Source organism: Kogia breviceps, chromosome 9 (assembly GCF_026419965.1).
Source record: "Kogia breviceps isolate mKogBre1 chromosome 9, mKogBre1 haplotype 1, whole genome shotgun sequence".
Classification (NCBI taxonomy): domain Eukaryota; kingdom Metazoa; phylum Chordata; class Mammalia; order Artiodactyla; family Physeteridae; genus Kogia; species Kogia breviceps.
This window is the reverse complement of record NC_081318.1, coordinates 51,073,098-51,095,426: the sequence shown is the minus strand read 5'-3', so window position 1 is coordinate 51,095,426 and position 22,329 is coordinate 51,073,098. Positions and strand designations below refer to the sequence as shown.

Sequence of the window (22,329 nt, the reverse complement as noted above, 5' to 3'; positions counted from 1 at the left end):
TACTCAGGGCGAGGTTCTACTCCAGCAAAAGGATACAAAGCAAAACCAGCAAAGAGAAAAGGCACATGGTGTGACATCTGGAGGAAACCAGGCCCAAGCTTCTGAGTCCTATCCTTGTGAAGTCACACAGGACAGGACATGCTTAATTTCTCCAGCAAAAAGGGTTGTGACAACACATGTGAAGTGCTGCCAGCCAGGGGGGCTAGGTGTCCAGGGTTTTTATTGGGGGCCGTTCCCATTAACACACTCTGCCTGGCATGTACTAAAACTCCACACTCCCAGGAGGAAAGCAGGCATTCAACATAAACCACATTGTTTGCACAGACACTGTAGGCACAGGGGGCCGATCCTGGCAGTTAAGGAATTGTGGGAACCCTCCCTTTATCTAAGTCCCCAGATGCCAGCCAAGGGTCAACCCTGCAAGCAGGCCTTTCTAAGGATAGCAGTCTTGGTCCTGTCACTAGCTCTTTTCTGCACACCTTCTCTACACTTGAAGGGTTGCTTGCCTACCCACTAACCTCCTTAAAATAATCAACTTCATTCTTTGCTTCTCAAGACCAGACTGACAGGTGCATTTCCAAGGATCTCTTTACTGTCTTGGCTGTGTATTCATGGCAGGACCCACATGTTTTTTTTTTTGATAAATCTATTTTTTATTTATTTATTTTTGGCTGCACTGGGTCCTCGTTGCTGAGTGCGGGCTTTCTCTAGTTGCTGCAAGCAGGGGCCACTCCTCGTTGCGGTGAGCGGGCTTCTCACTGCAGTGGCCTGTGGTTGTGTGTTGTGGTTTTTTTGGTTTCTTTTTTTTGCGGTACGCGGGCCTCTCACTGTTGTGGCCTCTCCCATTGCGAAGCACAGGCTCCGGACGCGCTGGCTCAGCGGCCATGGCTCACGGGCCCTGCCGTTCCGCGGCATGTGGGATCCTCCCGGACCGGGGCACGACCCCATGTCCCCTGCATCGGCAGGCAGACTCTCAACCACTGCGCCACCAGGGAAGCCCGGTTGTGTGTTTTTAAGCACTTGACCTTCTTTTAATAATAAGCAGGAAAATAAGTCCATCATTGCCTTTGCTAATAGAGGGAGGAACCACATTTTCAAACAACGTTAATATCAGAGAAATGACTTCATATTGTCAGCAAACATGTAGAGACATCTTGCAGTGTTGAGAGGGATTTTGACCACGTCAGCACAGAAGGCGTTACCCCTGGTTTGGGGAGAGGATGATCACCGGTAATCATACGCAGCCTTTCTTCAGAGTGGCGGTGGGTTTGATTTACTTTCACAAGTGAGATGTTGGATTTGTGTTATTCAAGCTATAGGTTGAGAGTGGCAAGAATCGAATGCACTTGACTCTGCAGGGAAAAATCAGTAATTTCTTGGCCATACGTGGTGCATTCAGTTCCCAACTGTGTGCACCACCGCTATCATGGTCCACACAGTCGGGTATTGAATCATATCCCCACAAGTTCATACGCTGAAGTCCTAATCCCCAGCACCTCAGAATGTGACCTTATTTGGAGACAGAGAGTCTTCACCAAGTTAAAGTAAGGTCATTAGGATGGGCCTTAATCCAATTAGACCAGTGTTTTTATAAAAAGGAAATTTGGACATAGATATACACACACACAAGGAGAACACTGAAAAATCAAGGCACAAATCGGGGTGATGCTTCTACAAGGCAAGGAACAGTAGAGATTGCCAGCAAACCACCAGAAGCGAGGAGACAGACATGAAACAGACTCTTCCTCACAGCTCTCAGCAGGAATCAACGCTGCCAACATAATAATCTTGGATGTCTAGCCTCCAGAATCGTGAGACCATAACTTTTTGTTATTTAAGTCATTCTGTTTGTGGTAATTTGTTATAATAGCTCTAGCAAACTAATAGAACCAGTCGTTCAATTCAACAAGGTGCCCAGAGCACTGACAAGGCAGAGGAGAGGATTAGGTGCAGTGTGGGTGAAGAAGTGCTGTGGAGGAGCTTACCCTCCAGTAGGGGAGGCAGATGTGGACACAGCATGCAAAGTGGGCTGGCAGGCACCCCCGAGAACTCTACCAACTTCATTATATGTGTTTTCCAAAGGACCCCTCCCTCCACCCAAAAGTAATCTATAAATAGTTTATACTGTTAGCTTTAACTTTAAAAAACAACCAACCAAACCACAACAAACCTTAGTAAGAATAATAATCAAATTGCTTAAGGTTCTAAACCCATTAATAATATAGATGACCACCAACACTTCCCAAGGCTCTGCACCTGTGCAATGTCTCATTGGATCTCAAAGAAACTCTGCAAGGTGGGCTCTGTTTCAGCCTCACTTTTCAGATTAGGAAACTGGGGTTCAGAAGTTTCACTCTTCTTCCTCGTTACTTGGCTTGCACGAAGCAGAACCGAGTATGACTCAAACAAACTAACTCTTCACAGTGTTTCTCCAAGTTGGTCTATGGACCATACCATCAGAATCACCTTAGTTACTTGCTAAAAGGAAGAGTTTGGGGCCCAACCCCAGAATTACTAAATCAATTAATCTCTGCTTCTGAGAAATATTTTTTGTTTTTTCATTTGTTTAAACAAATTCTGGTGATTCTGATTGAGAGGCGCTACTAATGCAGCAAATAAACTCTGCCACCTTTTTAGAGTTTCTCAGCACTTTAGCCTGTTAGAATCAGCTGAGTAGTTTTTAAAACTCCCATCTTCCCCTTCCCAACTGAATCAGAACCCACAGACGTTTTCATTTATAAAAACTGCCCAGGATTTGAATGGACAGCCAGCGTTGAGAACTGCTGGTAGGGCACCCATGCTTTTAACCCAAAATATTGAGCTCTGTTTTAAAACCAAAAGACAAACCTAAACAACAGCAACCAACAAACTTTTAATAGCTAAAGCTTTAAGCCATCTGAAGGTACAAAGAGGATTATGACGGAGGAAGGCGAACAATGAAATCAGTGGGCACCTGATGGCGGAGTCAGTAGAAGTCAAGTGATAACTAGTTATAGATTAAAAGACAAAAAAAAAAAAAAAAAGAGCAAAAGAGGGAAACATGAAGATATACTGATTTCACTTTAATCAACCTCTGGAAACAATATGTGATTATTGTTTTTTTAAACAAAAACCTTGTTTAAATTCCTTTTTAAAATGAGGAATCAAATGGTATTTATGAGTGATGTCATGTCATGGAATGACTGTAGGTTTTAGGGCCAGAAAGACCCTGGGTTTAAATCAGTGCTTCTCCACCTGGTGCAAGACACCATTTTTTGTTCCCTGAGGACACTGGATGATGTCCAGAGACACTGTGGTTGTCACAGCTGGGACTGGGAGAGTGCTACTGGCATCTACTGAGCAGAGCCCAGGGATGCTGCTAAACATCCTTCAACGCACAGACAGACACCACAACGGAGAGTTATTTGGTCCACAACATCAGTAGTGCTGAGGTTGAGAAACCCTGGTTTAAACGTTAGTTGCAACATCAACTAAATACACACCCTTGAGCTTAACCCCTCTGAACAGCATTCAGTCCTCCCGTATGAAAAATGGGGAGAATAAAACCTATGGCACAGGATTAATATCTAAAACACTTAAGAAGTGCTTACTATGTGCCCAAGATATAGAAGTTGAAGTTCAGAGAAGTTGGTGACCAGCTCAAGTTTTCCACCTAACGAGTGTCTGAGCAGGATTAGTATCTAGTCCAAATACAATCCCTTACATCAAGGGGCTTCCAAACCTCCAGTTTGGGGGGTGTAGGGCTCGCTCAGCCATTCATTGGACAGGTCTCTTGTACTCCTATAGCCTCCTTCCTAAGAACTGATCAGAATAATATACACCGACTGGCAACAATTTGCTCATCTGGATAAAGATGAGGTGTCAAAAAAAGGGGGCGGGGTAGCAAGGAGCCAAGAATGTAATAGAACCGATGTGATGTCCAAATATCTCCAGGGGGTTGTAATGCATTGCAATCAGTGGATAATAGTCTTACTGGATGTAAATGGATAAACAATCTAACATTACTTTTCCAGGAACAAAACCCTGATTCTGCTTTCCAGAATCATAGAGTCCCAACACCATACCCTTACTATTGCCAAAACATATATCTAAAGTGCTCTGGCTGGAAGCTTCTTACTCAAATGGGTTTCTTTAACATGACAGCTCCATTAATATAAACACTGAAGGTCCCGTCTTTTTTTCTGTGGACAAATATTTCCATTGCTTTTCTGTCTTCAAACATACAATGCTTCTTTCTTTCTTTCTTTCTTTTTTTCTTTGGCCACGCTGTGAGGCATACAAGATATTAGTTCCCCGACCAGGGATCAAACCTGTGCCCGCTACAATGGAAGCATGGAGTCTTAACCAGTGGACCACCAGGGAAGTCCCTACAGCGCTCATTTCTAATTTTGAGAAAGATTTCATGAACATAAGGTATAAAATTCTAATTTAGGCATCAGGTATGGCTCTAACTCTGGACAAACTGCCCAGTTTCCCTGGGTCCAGATTTACAGGCAATAACATTCTCAGTTGTTAATAATAATAATTATAGTCAATTATTGCATGGATATTACGTCCCATGTGCTTGACATATACTATTATTCCCATTTTACGGTTGGGAAAACTGAGGCTCAGAGAGGTCTAATGACTTGCCCAATGTCACAGAGATAGAAAGTGACAAAATGAGCATTTGGAACTGGGGCTCTCTGAACCTCAAGCCTGAAATGGTTCTGCTACACACCAGCAGTGACAACTGTGATGCAAGTACAGTGAACTACCATGGCAGCTTCAACAAAGAAAAGGAAATTCCAGAAGCATTGTATTAGCAATACAATCTTTAGGATGGTAGTTTGGCTACTTTGCAAAAGGCAAAGAGTGGTTAGTAAGAGGAGCAGGGAATTTGGGGTCAATCTAGACTTGAATCCCATGGTCAAGTTACATAGTCTCATAGCACTATATTGTTAACCTTTATAACATTATCAAAATTATAATTACAGGGCTTCCCTGGTGGCGCAGTGGTTGAGAATCCGCCTGCCGATGCAGGAGACACGGGTTCGTGCCCTGGTCCGGGAAGATCCCACATGCTGCGGAGCAACTAAGCCCGTGAGCCATGGCCGCTAGGCCTGTGCGTCCGGAGCCTGTGCTCCACAACGGGAGAGGCCACAACAGTGAGAGGCCCGCATACCGCAAAAAAATAAAAATAAAAAAATAAAAAAATTATAATTACATATTTTTGTATAATTATTTGATCTATCTCCCCTACACACTCCAAGATATTTGAGGGCCAGAGTTTTTGCTAACCTTTTTATCCCCAGGACCTAGTACAGAGGTTGACACATAGTAAGTGCTAAATAAACATTGATTAAATTAATAGATGGATAGAGGGAGGAAGAAAGGAAGAGAAGGAAGGAAGGAAGGAGGAGGGAGGTCACTGTTTGATTTTAAGCAAGTCCCTTAATCTTTCTCCCCCCACCCCCATAGTAATCTTTATAATGGAAATGTTTATAAATGCCCAAATATCCTCATTGAGTTGATGTTATATGATGTGGTGCCTAGTTATTATCTGTTTTCCTGTACCATGCAGTCTTATATTTTGACAGTGAGGAGATAGTCTCAGTACACCCAACGCTGTCACTCACTGTTTGCTGGGTGTGATTTCCCCCCTTGACCAGAGTTTAAGAACTGATGGGTAGGGATATATCCCGTAAGATGCTTGAATCCCTTGGCACAGTGCTAAACTCGAGGAAGGTACTCAGCAATAGTTACTGCACCATAGTACACTAAGTGCTCCTGGGGGGTTTGCTTATGTTTCACAGGCAAAGGGTGACTTCTCGAGATGTTTGGGGAATGGGAGAGTGGGTGTTTAGAAGGAGAATTATTTTCCTTCAGGTATTTTAAAAGCCAAACTACCCTCTACAAACTTGTTGTTTTTGCCTGTGTAACTGCTCACAAGCAGTATTTGAGCGTTCCCATTTCTCTGCACCCAGTAGCTGACCTAACTTTCTGAGAGTCTTTTGCATAATATTGTTTAGGGGATGATAACAGTTGTCAATAATTTTATGGAAGCTTCATACTTATTCCCACAGGTTTCACAATCCCAGGGTTAAAAGTGGGTCACAAGTCAGTCGAGAAACAGGATTTCTCTGACTCTCCCACAATCCACAATTGCTTCATCTTCAACACCTCTCAAAGTTCCTCCTAACAAATTCTGGGATGTTCTGAATGTATTCATTGCAAAGCTTCTCAGTTACCCATGGTGCCACCTATTCTTCTCTCTTTCTCTGTCTCATGTCACCACTGGGGCCACCAGCACCCATTTCCTACCTGTGTCATAGCTGTTGCTAAGAATTTGTCACATGTGTCTTGCACTGGCAACATCGCACAGATGTTTTAGTGAAATAACTTCTTCAGATTTTTATCAATAGAGCTTGCTATTAAAATTTCAGATACAGAAGAACAAATAATGAAAAATGAAAGCCTTTCACTGCTTCCTTATAAGGTTTTATGTACCAACATTTACCTATATACATACATAACCCTACTAAATTCTATTTTCCACATAGCCCAGTCTCTGAATAATATTAGATTCAAAGAAAGTAGTTCATCCACAAAATATTAATGAAGAAGCATTTCCAATCCTTGAACCCATCTCTTGAAAACCCTAAAAGTGCCCCAGTTCAAACCCATACTATACTTTTCAAGGTGGGATCTCTGATACGCTAAATCACAAAACTTTGTCAAGCCCCTGTTTGTGCATATTTTTCTCCTTTCTTTTCTCTTTCACCGCCAGTTCTTTATTTTGTACACTAGCTTGATTTTTCACTAAATCCTTCCTACTTTCAGGCAGATCTCTTTATACTCTTCGGATTTAGCATCTAAGAGAAGGGTAAGGAAGGAAAAGACTCACTTTAGTGTATGTAAGGAGAATAAAGGAGAAAGGAAAGACAGGAATAATCATATATTAATAAATCTTATCCTGTCTGCCTCTCACACATTTTAATTTTTGCATTTTTTTACATATGGGTTCATTATACATGTACTAAACAGTAACTGGGGTTGTTTATACTTAATGTTAATATATAGCTACTGTGTTCATTATCTATTGCTGCATAACGTATTATCCCCCAACTTAAAGCAACAAACATTTATTAGCTCACAGTTTCTGTGGATGAGTTTCAGATGCAACTTACCTAGGCAACTCTGGCTCAAAGTCTCTCATGAGGCTGCATCAAGCTATTGGCTGAGGCTGTGGTCTCATCTGAATTCCTGACCTGGAGTGAGGTGGGAATCTTCTTTTAAGCTCATTCATGTGGTTTTTGGCAGGGCTCAGTCCTTTGCCACATGGACCTCTCAGCAAGGTTGCCTCAGGACACGGCAGTCGGCTTTCCCAAGGGTGAGTGATCTAAGAGAGAATGAGCGAGAGTGTGCACAAGACAGAAACCAAATCCTTTTTATAACCTAATCTCGGAAGTGACATGTCAGCAATTCTGTTGTATTCTGTTCATTAGGAGAGAGTCAGTAAATCCAGCCAAACTCAAGGAGAAGGCATTACATAGGGGCATTAACACTAAGCAGAGATCACTGGGGGGAGGCCATCAGACACTGCCTACCTTATTCTTTTTAATTTTAGCACAGTATGCCAAAGTTTGGACCAAACTATCAGCCATGATTTCTTGTTTATTTATTTAATTTTCTTTTCACTTCCCGCCTTTTATTTGATTGGTTCTACTTTTGTTTCTCCAGTGTTTAGAACTTATGCATGGTATTTGCCTTGCCTAATTGACATTTTAGTCAGGATCTGTATTTTGCTGCCTACCCAACCCTGAGGACAAGATGAGACTCTGCATGCTTTTACTGCTCACCTATGTCTTCATTTTCTTAAAATCATTTAAAGTCTTAGGTCTAGGTTTGTGCTGTCTGATATGGTCACTCTAGACACACGGAGTTATTGAACACTTAAAATGTGGCTGGTCTGAGTTGAGATGTGCTTTAAGTATAAAATACATGCTGGATTTCAAAGACTTAGTAGGAAGAAAACGAAATATATTATTAATAATTTTAGAGTCATTAGATTTTGATTATGTTACTGATTCTCATGTGGAATCAGTATTGAGAACAACAGATGGCTTTAAAATACACAACAGAAGGGCTTCCCTGGTGGCGCAGTGGTTGAGAGTCCGCCTGCCGATGCAGGGGACATGGGTTTGTGCCCCGGTCCGGGAAGGTCCCACGTGCTGTGGAGCGGCTGGGCCCGTGAGTCATGGCCGCTGAGCCTGCGTGTCTGGAGCCTGTGCTCCACGACGGGAGAGGCCACAACAGTGAGAGGCCCGCATACCGCAAAAAAAAAAAAAAAAAAAAAATTACACAACAGAAGAGGAAATGAGAACCTCTTATCAATAGCAAACATGTCTATATTGTCCAAACCAGAGCAAGATATATGTATTTACCTTTTAAAAATAGGTCTAAAGAAAAGAAAAAATACTAAAACACAATAGATCCATAGTCCTGTTGGTTGGTTGGTTAGAGCTTGTTTGTGCTCAGGAATGAAGATATAAGAAGTCTGCAACAGCTTTATTTTTCGGTACGCGGGCCTCTCGCTGTTGTGGCCTCTCCCGTCGTGGAGCACAGGCTCCAGACACGCAGGCTCAGAGGCCATGGCTCACGGGCCCAGCCGCTCCGCGGCATGTGGGATCTTCCCGGACCGGGGCACGAACCCATGTCCCCTGCATCGGCAGGCAGACTCTCAACCACTGCTCCACCAGGGAAACCCATGCAACAGCTTTTTAAAATGAATTAACATTAAATTCTAGTCTCTTGCTGCAGCAACGTGAGTAGGAGCGCTGGGACTGTGGGCTTGGAGCAGAATTTCTTGGATTGTTTTAAGAAAATGGCAGATAAGCGGGACATGGGGGAAATCACCAGCTTCAATAAGGCCAAGCTGAAGAAGATGGAGGCACAGGAGAAGAACACTCTGCTGACAAAAGAGACCACTGAGCAGAAGCAAGCAGAGTGAAATTTTCTAAGAACCTGGAGGATCCTCCACTCCCGTCGTCTCAGAGACCCTAGCTGGGATGTGGAGGAAGAGCCACCTGCAAGATGGACATGAGTGACAAGCTGCACTGTGAACCCAGGCACTCCTTGCTGATGCCACCAGCCCATGGGTCTCTGAGGGGACCCTCCAACTGGACTGCCAAATTCTCCGGTTTGCCCTGGAATACTATAGAAAATTATTTGTATGATTAATGAAAATAAAACACACCTCGTGGCATGGCAAAACAAAAACAAAAGCAAAAAAACGAACCAAAAAACCCATTAAATTCTAACCCATCGCAAAGATGAGCTCAAAGAAACCTGGCCCCTTCTGACTTTTATAACCATGACTTTGGTCACAAGATTTCAAACCTTGAAGAAGATTGTTTTTTAGGAAGATGTCTCCTTCTCTCTGTCCATTCAATCGAAGCTGCTAGAAGAGTGAGGACGCTTGAGGTGAAAGGTTTTATAGCTTGAAGACCAAGTGTTAATAAAGGCTAACACAAACCCAGTATTCAGAACATGCTTAGACAAACAAAAAAAATTTAGACTCTAATTTTCAAGTGCTTGTAATTTTTTTGGAGGGAGGGGTCGGTGAAGAGGAGTTCTATAGCAACTGTAATCATCAAAGAGGATTTAAGAAAGATCACTTGTTTATGAGTTTGCGCAAACTAACTAACACCCCTTAGAGATGACAGAAGTGCTGGAAATCAGCCCTCAGTACTACAATGAGCTAGAAACTCAACCACCTACAGGACTGGGACAAATAATATACTGGTAATGACAAGTGACATAATGGTAATGAAATGTGTTGACAAAGAAAATCACACAATGTAAAAGTTATGAGTTAAGTTTTATTTGAGGACTATACTGAGGGCCATAGTCTGAGAGACAGCCTCTCAGATAGCTCAGAGGAACTCCAAGATGTAAAGGGAGGAGCCAGGAGATATATGAAGCTTTTTGTTGGGAAAAAACATGTAGTCAAGCATCAAAAGAGTATTGCTAATCACAAAGAACAGCGATAGCTCAACTTAATGATTTTAGTGCTTTTCTATGTATGGGAAGATGCAACAATCTGGGGTCACTTGAAATTTTTCCTTAGATATTCGTCTTAAATACCTAAGGGCCAGTATATCCAAAGCACAGAAAGTTTGCTGTTTTTCTCCATCCTGAATTTCCCTCAGAGTGCACTGTCAGTGGGCAACTGCAGTGGCTGATGGCTTGATCCTTGTAGAACTGGAATGGCAGGTAACATTTTTTGTTCTTTACAAATTAAACAACAGTTAATTAAACCTTGTAGTATTGATCACTGTGTTTTAAAAATTGCATTCACTAAAGGCCTTTCTACTTGACCATTTTCCCTAAATTCCAATAGCCACTTTCCAGTTTACTGCAAATACATGAGTAGGACTGTGTTTTGCAGTTTAGTATTGAAACCATGCCCCATAGTTAACAGAAGCTGATAGCTAATAGAAATGCTTGAATTTGTCTTACAGAACAACAGATAAGGGAACAGATTATTAAAACCCCTTTGCTTGTAAAAATATCTTCATTGATTAAGGTTTGTTTTTTTTTTTTTTTTTTTTTTTTCCTCTCTTTAATTGCATCCCTTCCCAGCTTCACACAGCCCAGGGGTTTTACAGGAACTTGGAGTCTGCTGCTGCCCAGTGCAGGCTGGCTGGGGGCTGATTGGGACCACTGACCCTAAACCTAGGCCTGTGCAGATGTGTGAATGGCCTTTTGAGGTCAGAGGGCCGGAAAACTCCACTCTCAGATCATGCTAAGTGCCTCCATTTTGAATATGCAGAAATATGTAACCCAGATGCACATGCACAGAACATCAATTACCTCACCTTTTAACCTGCCTCCAATCACCTTTCCCCAGCCTAAGACCACCTGCTTATCCCTAAAATATCCCAATCCCCTTTCCTTCAGGAAGGCGGATCTGAGACTTGTTCTCCTGTCTCCTCACTTGGCTGCCTTGTGAATAAACTCTTTCTGGGCTGGAAACCTTGGCATCTCAGCATTTGGTCTGCTGTGCATTGGGCAAACGAACCTGGTTCAGTAACAAGTCTATGCTATTTTGCTATAGCAGTCCAAGCAGACTAAGACAATGATCAATAGTTATATCTGAGATTACAGGTGATTTTTGTTATCTATTTATTCTTTTCCAAATTTTTTGCAATCTTATGAATTACTTTTTAATTTTTATAAAGCATAATTACTCATTAATATGTGACCACATCCCCATTGTAAAAGTCAAACAATACAGAAATCAGAGAAACATAAAAACTATCCTTTAACGGGCTTCCCTGGTGGCGCAGTGGTTGAGAATCCGCCTGCCGATGCAGGAGACACGGGTTCGTGCCCTGGTCCGGGAAGATCCCACATGCCGCGGAGCGGCTGGGCCCGTGAGCCATGGCCGCTGAGCCTGCGCGTCCGGAGCCTGTGCTCCGCAACGGGCGAGGCCACAACAGTGAGAGGCCCGCATACCGCAAAACAAACAAACAAACAAAAAAAACTATCCTTTAACGTATTCTCTCACCAATCCGCCTTCCCCAAGTTTGGTTTCTCAAAGATAAGTACTGAAAAAACAAGCAACCCAATCCAAAAATGGGCAGAAGACCTAAATAGACATTTCTCCAAAGAAGATATACAGATTGCCAACAAACGCATGAAAGAATGCTCAACATCATTAATCATTAGAGAAATGCAAATCAAAACTACAATGAGATATCATCTCACACCAGTCAGAATGGCCATCATCAAAAAATCTAGAAACAATAAATGCTGGAGAGGGTGTGGAGAAAAGGGAACACTCTTGCACTGCTGGTGGGAATGTAAATTGATACAGCCACTATGGAGAACAGTATGGAGGTTCCTTAAAAAACTACAAATAGAACTACCATACGACCCAGCAATCTCACTACTGGGCATATATCCTGAGAAAACCATAATTCAAAAAGAGTCATGTACCAAAATGTTCCTTTCAGCTCTATTTACCATAGCCAGGACATGGAAGCAAACTAAGTGTCCATCAACAGATGAATGGATAAAGAAGATGTGGCACATATATACAATGGAATATTACTCAGCCATAAAAAGAAATGAAACAGTTATTTGTAGTGAGGTGGATGGATCTGGAGCCTGTCATACAGAGTGAAGTAAGTCAGAAGGAGAAAAACAAATACTGTATGCTAACACATGTATATGGAATCTAAGAAAAAAAAATGTCATGAAGAGACTAGGGGTAGGACGGGAATAAAACACAGACATACTAGAGCATGGCCTTGAGGATATGGGGAGGGGAAAGGGTAAGCTGGGACAAAGTGAGAGAGTAGCACTGACATATATACACTACCAAATGTAAAATAGATAGCTTGTGGGAAGCAGCCGCATAGCACAGGGAGATCAGCTCGATGCTTTGTGACCACCTAGAGGGGTGAGATAGGGAGGGTGGGTGGGAGGGAGGGAGACGCAAGAGGGAAGAGATATGGGAACATATGTATATGTATAAATGATTCACTTTGTTGTAAAGCAGAAACTAACACACCCTTGTAAAGCAATTATACTCCAATAAAGATGTTAAAAAAAATAATAATAAGTACCGGGCTTCCCTCGTGGCGCAGTGGTTGAGAGTCCGCCTGCCAATGCAGGGGACACGGGTTCGTGCCCCGGTCTGGGAAGATTCCACATGCCGCGGAGCTGCTGGGCCCGTGAGCTGTGGCCACTGAGCCTGCGCGTCCGGAGCCTGCGCTCCGCAATGGGAGAGGCCGCAACAGTGAGAGGTCTGCGCACCGCAAAAAAAAAAAAAAAAAAAAAAAGATAAGCACCAATAAAAGTTTATAAATATATGTAACTTTCCAGGTATTTTATTCTATTCTGCATTTACAAACACGCATACATTTGTAAGGAAATACATATATACAGAGTTTTAAAAAAATTATTGCTTACAAACAGACTTAGGGTAGCTGGATACTCCCAGTTCAGTGTCTTGTTTGACCCACACAATGATTTAAAAGGTTGCATAGTTACACAAGTCATGCTCTTCTACAACATAAAGAGCTTGGTACCTATTGCCATACACCTGCCTGGCTCTTAAAATTTTTGACACCTGCTTGGCCTCCCTAGGCCTCCTAGGTTTTTGTCTTTGTCACCCCAGATCTCTTTAACATACTGCTCTGTAAAGTGCTTTTTTAAAAAATCAAAACACCAAATAATAAATACGTTAGCATGACAATATGTCTAGACCCACCTAATTCTTTTCTACGTAGTGTTCCATAGTACACATTACTTTCATAATCAAAATTTTGAAAAGTGCATATTATTTTATTTTAAAGGAGTTTAGATGCACATTTTCAATTTGATTCACGTTTCCTTAATATGTTCCTGTCCGCTTGTGAGTTGTGAAGCAGGAAGTCTTTAGTCTCTGTTTAATTTTTCATCAAAGGTGGTTCGTGAAAGGGTGCATTGCTGAACTAGAACGCATTCCTATACTGAACACTTTATCAATAAAGACTCCTGTTTGCACAGTGGAAAAGCAATATTATTATTTAGAAACTCCCTTGAGGAAACGTGCTTTTCACACACAGAATGGATTATTTGTCTAAATGTCAAAGGACTTTTCTTAATTTTTGTAAATATCCTTCATGCCCAGGAAACGGCAGTAGGTTGGATATTTTGTGACTCATAATTGCCTCTATTACCCTAGATATAGCTTAAATCTTTGATTACACTCAGTTCCATACATTTCTGTATACTGTCTTATGATGCAATCATTTCATGCCTCCTTAGTTTAAGTATTTAAGTCTTGCATCCCTCAAATATGGTAACTTCCTGGAGAAAAGGTTTCTTTTATCTATATGTAGACAAAATAAAACCCAGGCACCCACCTGGCTCTGTCTCATCAGGGAATTGCAGACTGATTCTAGCAGTTGAGAGTAATTAGAATCTGAGTAAGTAGAATCTTGCTGGCATCTCTCAAATATCATTAAAGAGGATCCGACACATAGCCCATGTTAACATTTCTCCAATGCTCTTTCCCTAGTCCTCTGCATCCCCTACCCTTCTCAAAAATCTGCCCGAAAACCTCTCTCCCTATAGCTCACTCTAGTCTATCCCTTTTAAAAGCCAGTTCCCACCCTTGCTTCTTTGTTCTTCCCAACGGATTACCTCCAATCCATAGTTCAGGACCCTGGAGTAGAGGCAGAGGCGGAAGGAAACGATCCCACCAGACAACAACAAAAGTGACCTAGCAGGAAGGAGGAAGACATGAGGGATGGGACAAGATCTAAATATTTTTGCTTAATAAAGTTTTATATTTGTTAAATATACCTACCGTGACTATATTTTTCAGGTGAACAATTTATATCTAACGATCTAGAACTGGGAAGCATAGTGAAGCTGGGATTATTTTGGAAAATCAAAGAGAGAAGTTTTTTGCAGTTTGTTGGTTTGTTTCTTGAGAAGAGGAAGAAAGTCACATTTACTGAGCACAAGCTACTGTGGGATGCCCCTTTTGTTTAGGGGCATGTTCTGTTGTTTAGCTAGCACAGTACCCTGAAAGGGATGTATTATTGTCTCCATTTCACACGTGAGGGATGTAATGGGCACTTTTGGTATATCTGTCCCTCTCCTAAGGAGTGCTGCATTCTCTAGGAATTGTCCTGTCGAATTCCCCCTTCCACAAAAGTAACTTCTTCTCTGGCTGCCACTGATTGGGCCAGAGGTGTGACTATATGGCATGAGGCAGGCCAATCAGATATTCTCTCGCAGAAGTTTGGAATCAGGACTCAGAGAGAGCGGTGGCTGGAGCTGTAACTGGTCAAACAATTCATGCACTCTGAGGGTGGATCCTAGTGTCTGGAGAATCTTTGGGATGAGTGGTATGAAAATTCACATTCAGGGCTGCCCTGGTGGCACAGTGGTTAGGAATCCACCTGCCAGTGCCGGGGACATGGGTTCCAGTCCTGGTCCAGGAAGATCCCACATGCTGTGGAGCAACTAAACCTGTGCGCCATGACTACTGAGCCTGCACTCTAGAGCCAGCGAACCACAAGTACTGAGCCCTGCATGCCACAACTACTGAAGCCCACGCGCCTAGAGCCCGTGCTCTGCAACAAGAGAAGCCACCGCAGTGAGAAGCCTGTGCACCACAATGAAGAGTAGTCCCCACTCACCACAACTAGAAAAAGCCTGAGCGCAGCAACAAAGACCCAACGCAGCCAAAAATAAATTAATTAATAAATTAATTTTTAAAGAAGGAAAATTCACATTCAGCTGTGGAAACTGTGAGAAAGTTAATGCCCCTGCTTAGAAAAAGGCTGAGAGATGGAGGATTCTGTTAGGGCTGGGATGGGGTGGGGAAGGGGAGACTCCAGAGCAAACTGGATAATGGGTTTGGGGTGAAGCGGAAGAGAAGAACCCTTGATTAGTGGGCTGCAGGGAAGTTTTGGGAGCCAAGGGGGGATCTGAAAAACATGCTGGGCAGTGTGCAGGGTAACCCCTGCTCTGGCCTTCCTATGACCTCCTCAGAGAAATGGGGTGAGTGTCTCATGTTTTCAGAGAGCAGGCTGTTATTTCTGGAGCAGTGCTGAGCCCTGTGTCAGTGCTGGTGTGGGACAGGAGCAGCACTGGACATGGGACGGCTGGCTTTTGGACTAAAGGAGTGAATGTAGAGGCTGTGGGAGGTCCATGTGGAAGACCAGCAGGTAAGCTGGGCTGTGCAGAGAGGAAAAAGCCGGCAGGAAGAGAGAAATAAAGGTGAGCGACAGAGAAACTAAGAGTCTTGTTTTGTAGGTGGTGGTGGTGTTTTGTTATTCCCAGGTCCTGGTTCTACTTCTTTGAGGAAGTCCAGATTCTTTCCTGGCCTTGCTTTCTGGGACACATTCTTGTACACTTATTATAAATTCTCTTCTTTAGTTAGCCCAGCTCAAAGTTGGGTACTATTACTTGTGACCAAAAACCGTATTAAGTGCAAGGAATCTGTGGTTGCTAGAGATTAAGTAAATTGAGAAAATTTCTGTGGCTTCTTAGTGGTAGGAGTTGGGGTACAAGCCTGTCTCCTTGTGCTCTTTTCCTCACACTCTGCTCAGTCACGATGGCTGCATTGCTATTCCACAAACACACCAATCTCACCCCCATCTTAGTGGGCTCTGTTTGCCCTGCTCAGAACAGGCCCAAAGGCCACTCCCTCATTTCATCCAGGTCTCAATTCAAATGTCACTCAGAGATACCTACCCTGACAACCTCATCTAAAATAGGAACTCTCTTGGGCTTCCCTGGTGGCGCAGTGGTTGAGAGTCCACCTGCCGATGCAGGGGACACGGGTTCATGCCCTGGTCTGGGAAGATTCCACATGCCGCGGAGCGGCTGGGCGTGTGAGCCATGGCCGCTGAGCCTGCGCGTCCGGAGCCTGTGCTCTGCAACGGGAGAGGTCACAACAGTGAGAGGCCCGCATACGCAAAAATAATAATAGTAATAAACAAAATAGGCACTCTCTAACCTCTTTCTCTGTTTTTTTTTCAGTTTTACTGAAATATAACTGACATATAGTACTGTATAAGATTAAGGTGTACAGCATAATGACTTGACTTACATATATGTAAATATATTGTGAAATGATTACAACAAGTTTAGTTAACAACCATCATCTCATATAAATACCAAGAAAAAGGAAACAGTTTTTTTCCTTCTGATGAGAACTTTTAGGATCTACTCTCTTAGCAACTTTTAAGTACACCATACGGCAGTGTTAACTATAGTCACCATGTTGTACATTACATCCCTAGTACTTATTTATCTTATAACTGGGGCTTTGTACCTTTTGACTCTCTTCACCCAATTTCTCCACCCTCGCCTCTGGCAACCATCAATGTATTCTCTGTCTCTATGAGTTTGGTTTTTTTAGATCCCACCTATAAGTGAGATCATACAGTATTTGGCTTTCTCTGTCTGACTTGTTTCACTCAGCATAATGCCTTCTATGTCTATCCATGTTTTTGCAAATGTCAGAATTTCCTTCTTTTTTTTATGGCTGAATAATATTAATATATATAATATATATATACATATCACATTTTCTTTATCCATTCATCCGTCAATAGACACTTAAGGTTGTTTCCATGTCTTCACTATTGTAAATGATGCTGCAGTGAACGTGGGATGCAGATATCTCTTCAAGTTAGTGATTTCATTTCTTGCAGGTAAATACCCAGAAGTGGAATTGCTGGAACATATGGTAGTTCTATTTTTAACTTTTTGAGGACCCTCCATACTGTTATCCATAGTGGCTGCACCAATTTACATTCTCACCAACATGCCTTTTCTCCACATCCTCACCAGCATTGGTTATCTCTTGTATTTTTGCTAATAGCCATTCTAACAGGCATAAGGTGATATTTCATTGTGGTTTTAGTTTGCATTTCCCTGATGATAAGTGATATTGAGCACCTTTTCATGTACCTGTTGGCCATTTGTGTATCTTCTTTGGAAAACTACCTATTCAGTTTCTTTGTCCATGTTTAACTGGATTATCATTATTATTACTATATCTTTTTGCTGTTGAGGTATATGAATTCTTTATATATTTTGGATGTCAACCTTTTATCAGATATATGATTTGCAAATATTTTTTCCGTTCCGTATGTTGTCTTTTCATTTTGTCCATCATTTCTTTCACTGTGCACGAGTTTTTTAGTTCGATGTAGGTTCTATACACTGACAATACATTCTTTTATTTAAAGTGGATTAGACAAATTTACTTTTTCTCCCTTCCTCTCTCCAATGCTCCCTGCTTCACTCATGTCTTTTTTCTTAGATTGATGAAACCTGGCCCCTGTCCTCAGCCTCAATCCTCACACGGTAGAAAGAAGCCATTATTAGTATTAGTTTTAGTAACTTATCACTACCTGGATTTATGTTACATATTTATTTGTGTACTTGTTTCTCTACCACCCCCACCCCCACAACTCCCCACCAGAATATAAGCTCCTGGAGGGCTGGGTTCAACCCTTGTTCACTGCTGTATTTTCAGCACACTGACCAGAACTGTATTTGACATATAGAAGGCACTCAACAAATACTCATTTAATTAATCAATCCATTAAACCCTGACCTGTTTCTGACTTCCATGCTGTTTTCATGGTCTCTAAGTACCTGATGCAATTCTAGAAACACTCAGAAAACCCCTACTGGATTAAGGATGGAAAAAATGTCTGAAGGACGTCTGTGGAGCTTGGCTGATTAGCATGCAGGGAAGAGGGATGTCTGCTAGCTGCTCAGTACACTGAGGGGAGGTAGGAAGCTGGAACAGCATGCTCCAGCCCAACCTCTATAAGAACAGAACTGAAAGCTGGTAAATTCATTTCTACTTGTTTTCCCTTAGTTAGTGCTTCTGGCCTGGGGAAACAAAGCTTCCGCGACAGTAAAAATGCTTTTGTTCCTGTGGTACCACATGTTAAATCACAAATGACATCTACTTTGTTCTTGGGTTAATGTTACTTTCTGGGTCTGTTCTGTAAGGTTTCCTGTCCCCAGTTGGCCTGAGACAGGGTCTGGTTTGCTGAGGGTCCCCTGTTCCTGTAACTATACAAGAGGAAAGCTGCTGGAGACTGACTTGGGATGTCTAAACACCATCAGGAAGGACCAGCTGAGGAAGGAGGCAGGAGAAATGGGACATATTCCAATCCAAGCCTCCCTAGTCACTTTCAGTGTATCATTTTGAAACCACATTATCAAACACAGGGTCACTTTGCTTATGGCTTTCAGATTCTGCCCCCAACACATATACTAATGTTGATGGGGCTCCTAACCAGTTACCACAACATGTGTGTTTAATCTGTTGCTTTTACCAATGGGCTAATGAAAGGATGCAAGTAGCCAGAGAGGTCATATCAATCCACAACCAGTACTGGAAAAATAAAATTGAAAAAATGAATACTAATATTAGCATGTACCTATATGTAACTCTTTCATCTTAACATCTTCACCTTCAGAGCACTTAATTTTAACAAGAAACTCACCAGGGTTAAATGGCTGATTTGGGTTATTTGGCTATTTAGTGGCAAGGCCAGGACTCAAATTCAGAACTCTTGACTCCAAGATAAGGGTTCTTCCTGCTGCAACTGCCTCTCTATCTTTGCATTCAAAGAATGGCTTGCTGTAAAAATTATTTTTCATGACTATGTTATATTGCTAAACAAGCAGAGTCTATAAGGGCCACACGTTCAGAGAAAACTAGAAGATAAATCAGCAGCCTTTAAAAAAACTGATAGTTTTTTGGGTTTCCCTGGTGGCGCAGTGGTTGAGAGTCCGCCTGCCGATGCAGGGGACACGGGTTCGTGCCCCGGTCCGGGAAGATCCCACATGCCGCTGAGTGGCTGGGCCCGTGAGCCATGGCTGCTGAGCCTGCGCGTCCGGAGCCTGTGCTCCGCAACGGGAGGGGCTGCAACAGTGAGAGGCCCGCAAACCGCAAAAAAAACCAAAACAAAACAAAAACAAAACAACAACCAAAAAAAAACAGATAGTTTTAATTTGGTAAATGACAACAGCAAGCCAGACATTTACCCAAGTTTGGATGATCACCTGGTTTCTAAAGAGAGCCAAGCCTGAGGCAATAAGAAGATGCAGAGACTGATTTACAGCAAGCCATGGCCACTGCCCAGGGAGGCAGGGCCTGGAGTGTTCCTACCAGCTGTGTGCAGTCAAGGTCACCAAGTGGTTCAGTCCCACAAATGACAAAGACCACTTTGCTCCTTTGACTGACTCCTACCGAAATTAAAAACCTGGCAGTTGAAATGGCCGAGCACCAGACACCTGACAGAAAATGAAGTGTTGAGTTCAGTAACTCTCTGCCTAATTCCAGCAATTTTGAAGATGTTAATAATTAATTCCAATTCTCCCTCCCTTCCACCACTCACTCATAATGGACAAAGGAGAGTCAATGTTTGCTTGAACTACCCAGACAATTGCTTAATTCTTTCCACTTGACTGGGCATGTTCTGAAAGCACACATATCAATTATCCCCAGGAAGTAGTGGCTTTCCCCTTTACCTCTTTGTTTTGTTTATCATTTTTTAAGAGTGTAATGTAACCAAAGGGCTAGCCCAGTGCCCAAAGGCTGAGACATGTAAAAAGATGGTGTGGCAGAAGGGGAAAGACCCTGATTGTGTACAGAGAACTACAGGTGGAGAAAGGGCTTACAGGAGAGAAGGACAGCAGGAAGAAATGTCTTTAAACTTCAGTTTAAAGATCATACAGATTTTGACCCAACAATTCTACTTCTGAGAATTTATCCTTATATTAGTTGGGGTCTAACCTGGAAAAGAGAAACCCCTCTGAGTATTTACAGCAGGGGATCCCCAGAGCTCAGCACCATCAAGGAGCCCCTCCAGCTCCTTAAGGTTGATGGGACGTAGGTGAGAGGTAGCATTATCAAGCCACAGGTTAGGGTCACCTAACAGAAGCAGGACCTCGATGGACCTGTTGCAGCAGTGGGACCACTGAGGAGAGACATAGCCACAGTGGGCCATGAGCTTCCCTCTCCTTCCAGCTCTAGTCTCCCAGTGCCACCTGCCACTGGACAAATCCATCAGGAAACGCACTAACACAGGAGCCTGAGAAGCTCAGCCTGCAGGGGTCCGCCCACTCCCATGATGCAGAGCAAAACTCAGGGAGGGCAGGACGTGCATCTGAGGGCTCGCAGGCAGGCCCAGAAAAGCAACCTAGAGTGAGATAATGGGTACCAAATGCTGGCAAATGGGTAGACGAAGTCATAGATGCTTCCACCCAATCATAATGAGTAAGTTTGGATTTAAGAGAAATGAGATCATCAGAAGCATTCTAGGAAAAGAAGTCCTGGAAAATGTAACCGAAATATAGATAGAATAAAAGCTAACATTAGGATAAATAAAAATAGACCACACATATGTAAATGATAAGAGAAAGAGGGAAATAACCCTAGCTGAAGTAGGGAAAGCATGCCAAGACACACTAAACATTACAGCTTATTTTCTCACAAATGAGCTGGGCCTTATTTATGGGTAGAGTGTCAAAATAATCCCTTGTGATATGAGATGGGATGGAGGCAGTGACAAAGAATCATAGAAAGTATACCATTTATCTTAGGGAATTAAGAGGTACAGGGCTTCCCTGGTGGCACAGTGGTTGAGAGTCCGCCTGCCGATGCAGGGGACACGGGTTCATGGCCCAGTCCGGGAGGATCCCACATGCTGCGGAGCGGCTGGGCCCGTGAGCCATGGCCACTGGGCCTGCGCGTCCGGAGCCTGTGCTCCACAGCGGGAGAGGCCACAGCAGTGAGAGGCCCGCGTACTGAAAAAAAAAAAAAAAAAAAAAAAAATAGAGGTACAAATTATAATACTAGGTAGAAAATAAATATGATACAAGGGTGAAATGTATGGTACAGGGAATGTAGCCAACATTTTATAGCTATAAATGGAGTATAATCTATAAAAATTTTGAATCACTGTTGTACACCTGAAACTAATATAATATTGTAAACCAAATATTCCTCAATAAAAAATTAAAATAAAATAAAATGAACACCACACACACATGAAATTAACCTATGTATCTTGAGATCCTAACACATGTCCAGGTACTTGTTCAGTGTCTTGAGATTCTGATAGATGATAGGGTATGAAGGATGAAACAGTAACACAAGTGTTATAGTGAAACTGTGGTATAGACCTTTAGGGGCATGACAGAATAGATTAAAAATCAACAGGTAGAGACTTCCCTGGTGGCGCAGTGGTTAGAATCCGCCTGCCAATGCAGGGGACATGGGTTCGAGCCCTGGTCTGGGGAAATCCCACATGCCACGGAGCAACTAAGCCCGTGCGCCACAACTACTGAGCCTGCACTCTAGAGCCCACGAGCCACAACTACTGAAGCCCATGCACCTAGAGCCTGTGCTCCACAACAAGAGAAGCCACTGCAATGAGAAGCTCGTGCACCACAACAAAGAGTAGCCCTCACTTGCAGCAACTAGAGAAAGCCCCCATGCAGCAATGAAGACCTAACGCAGCCAAAAATAAATAAATTAATTAAAACCACAGGCAACTCAAAAAGAGGACAACCTAATTGTTATTTTGCCAAGGAAAACCTAAACAAAAAATAGCTATGAACTACAAATACCGTCTATTACTAAAGAAATAGGACAAAAAAAAAGTCTTAAGCCAAGACTTTAAACTAAATACATTTAGATAAAATAAAGCTAATTACATTATACTATTTTTCTCCTTTTACTACAAAGTGGTATTTGGTACCACTGGACTTTATGACCCCTGAATGTCTTCCTAT

At 42.6% G+C, this 22,329-nt stretch overlaps 1 protein-coding gene across 1 annotated transcript; it reads left to right on the top strand.

Annotated features, from left to right (window-relative positions):
* The first annotated feature begins 8,866 nt into the window (after positions 1–8,866).
* Positions 8,867–8,992, top strand: LOC131763069 (thymosin beta-10-like). Its single transcript, XM_059075056.1, has one exon. It carries the CDS (start codon positions 8,867–8,869, stop codon positions 8,990–8,992), a length of 126 nt encoding a protein of 41 aa, XP_058931039.1.
* Positions 8,993–22,329: the final 13,337 nt, after the last annotated feature.

Coding starts and splice junctions, on each gene's coding strand:
- LOC131763069 (XM_059075056.1), top strand. CDS start 8,867: ATGGCAGATAAGCGGGACATGGGGGAAATCACCAGCTTCAATAAGGCC.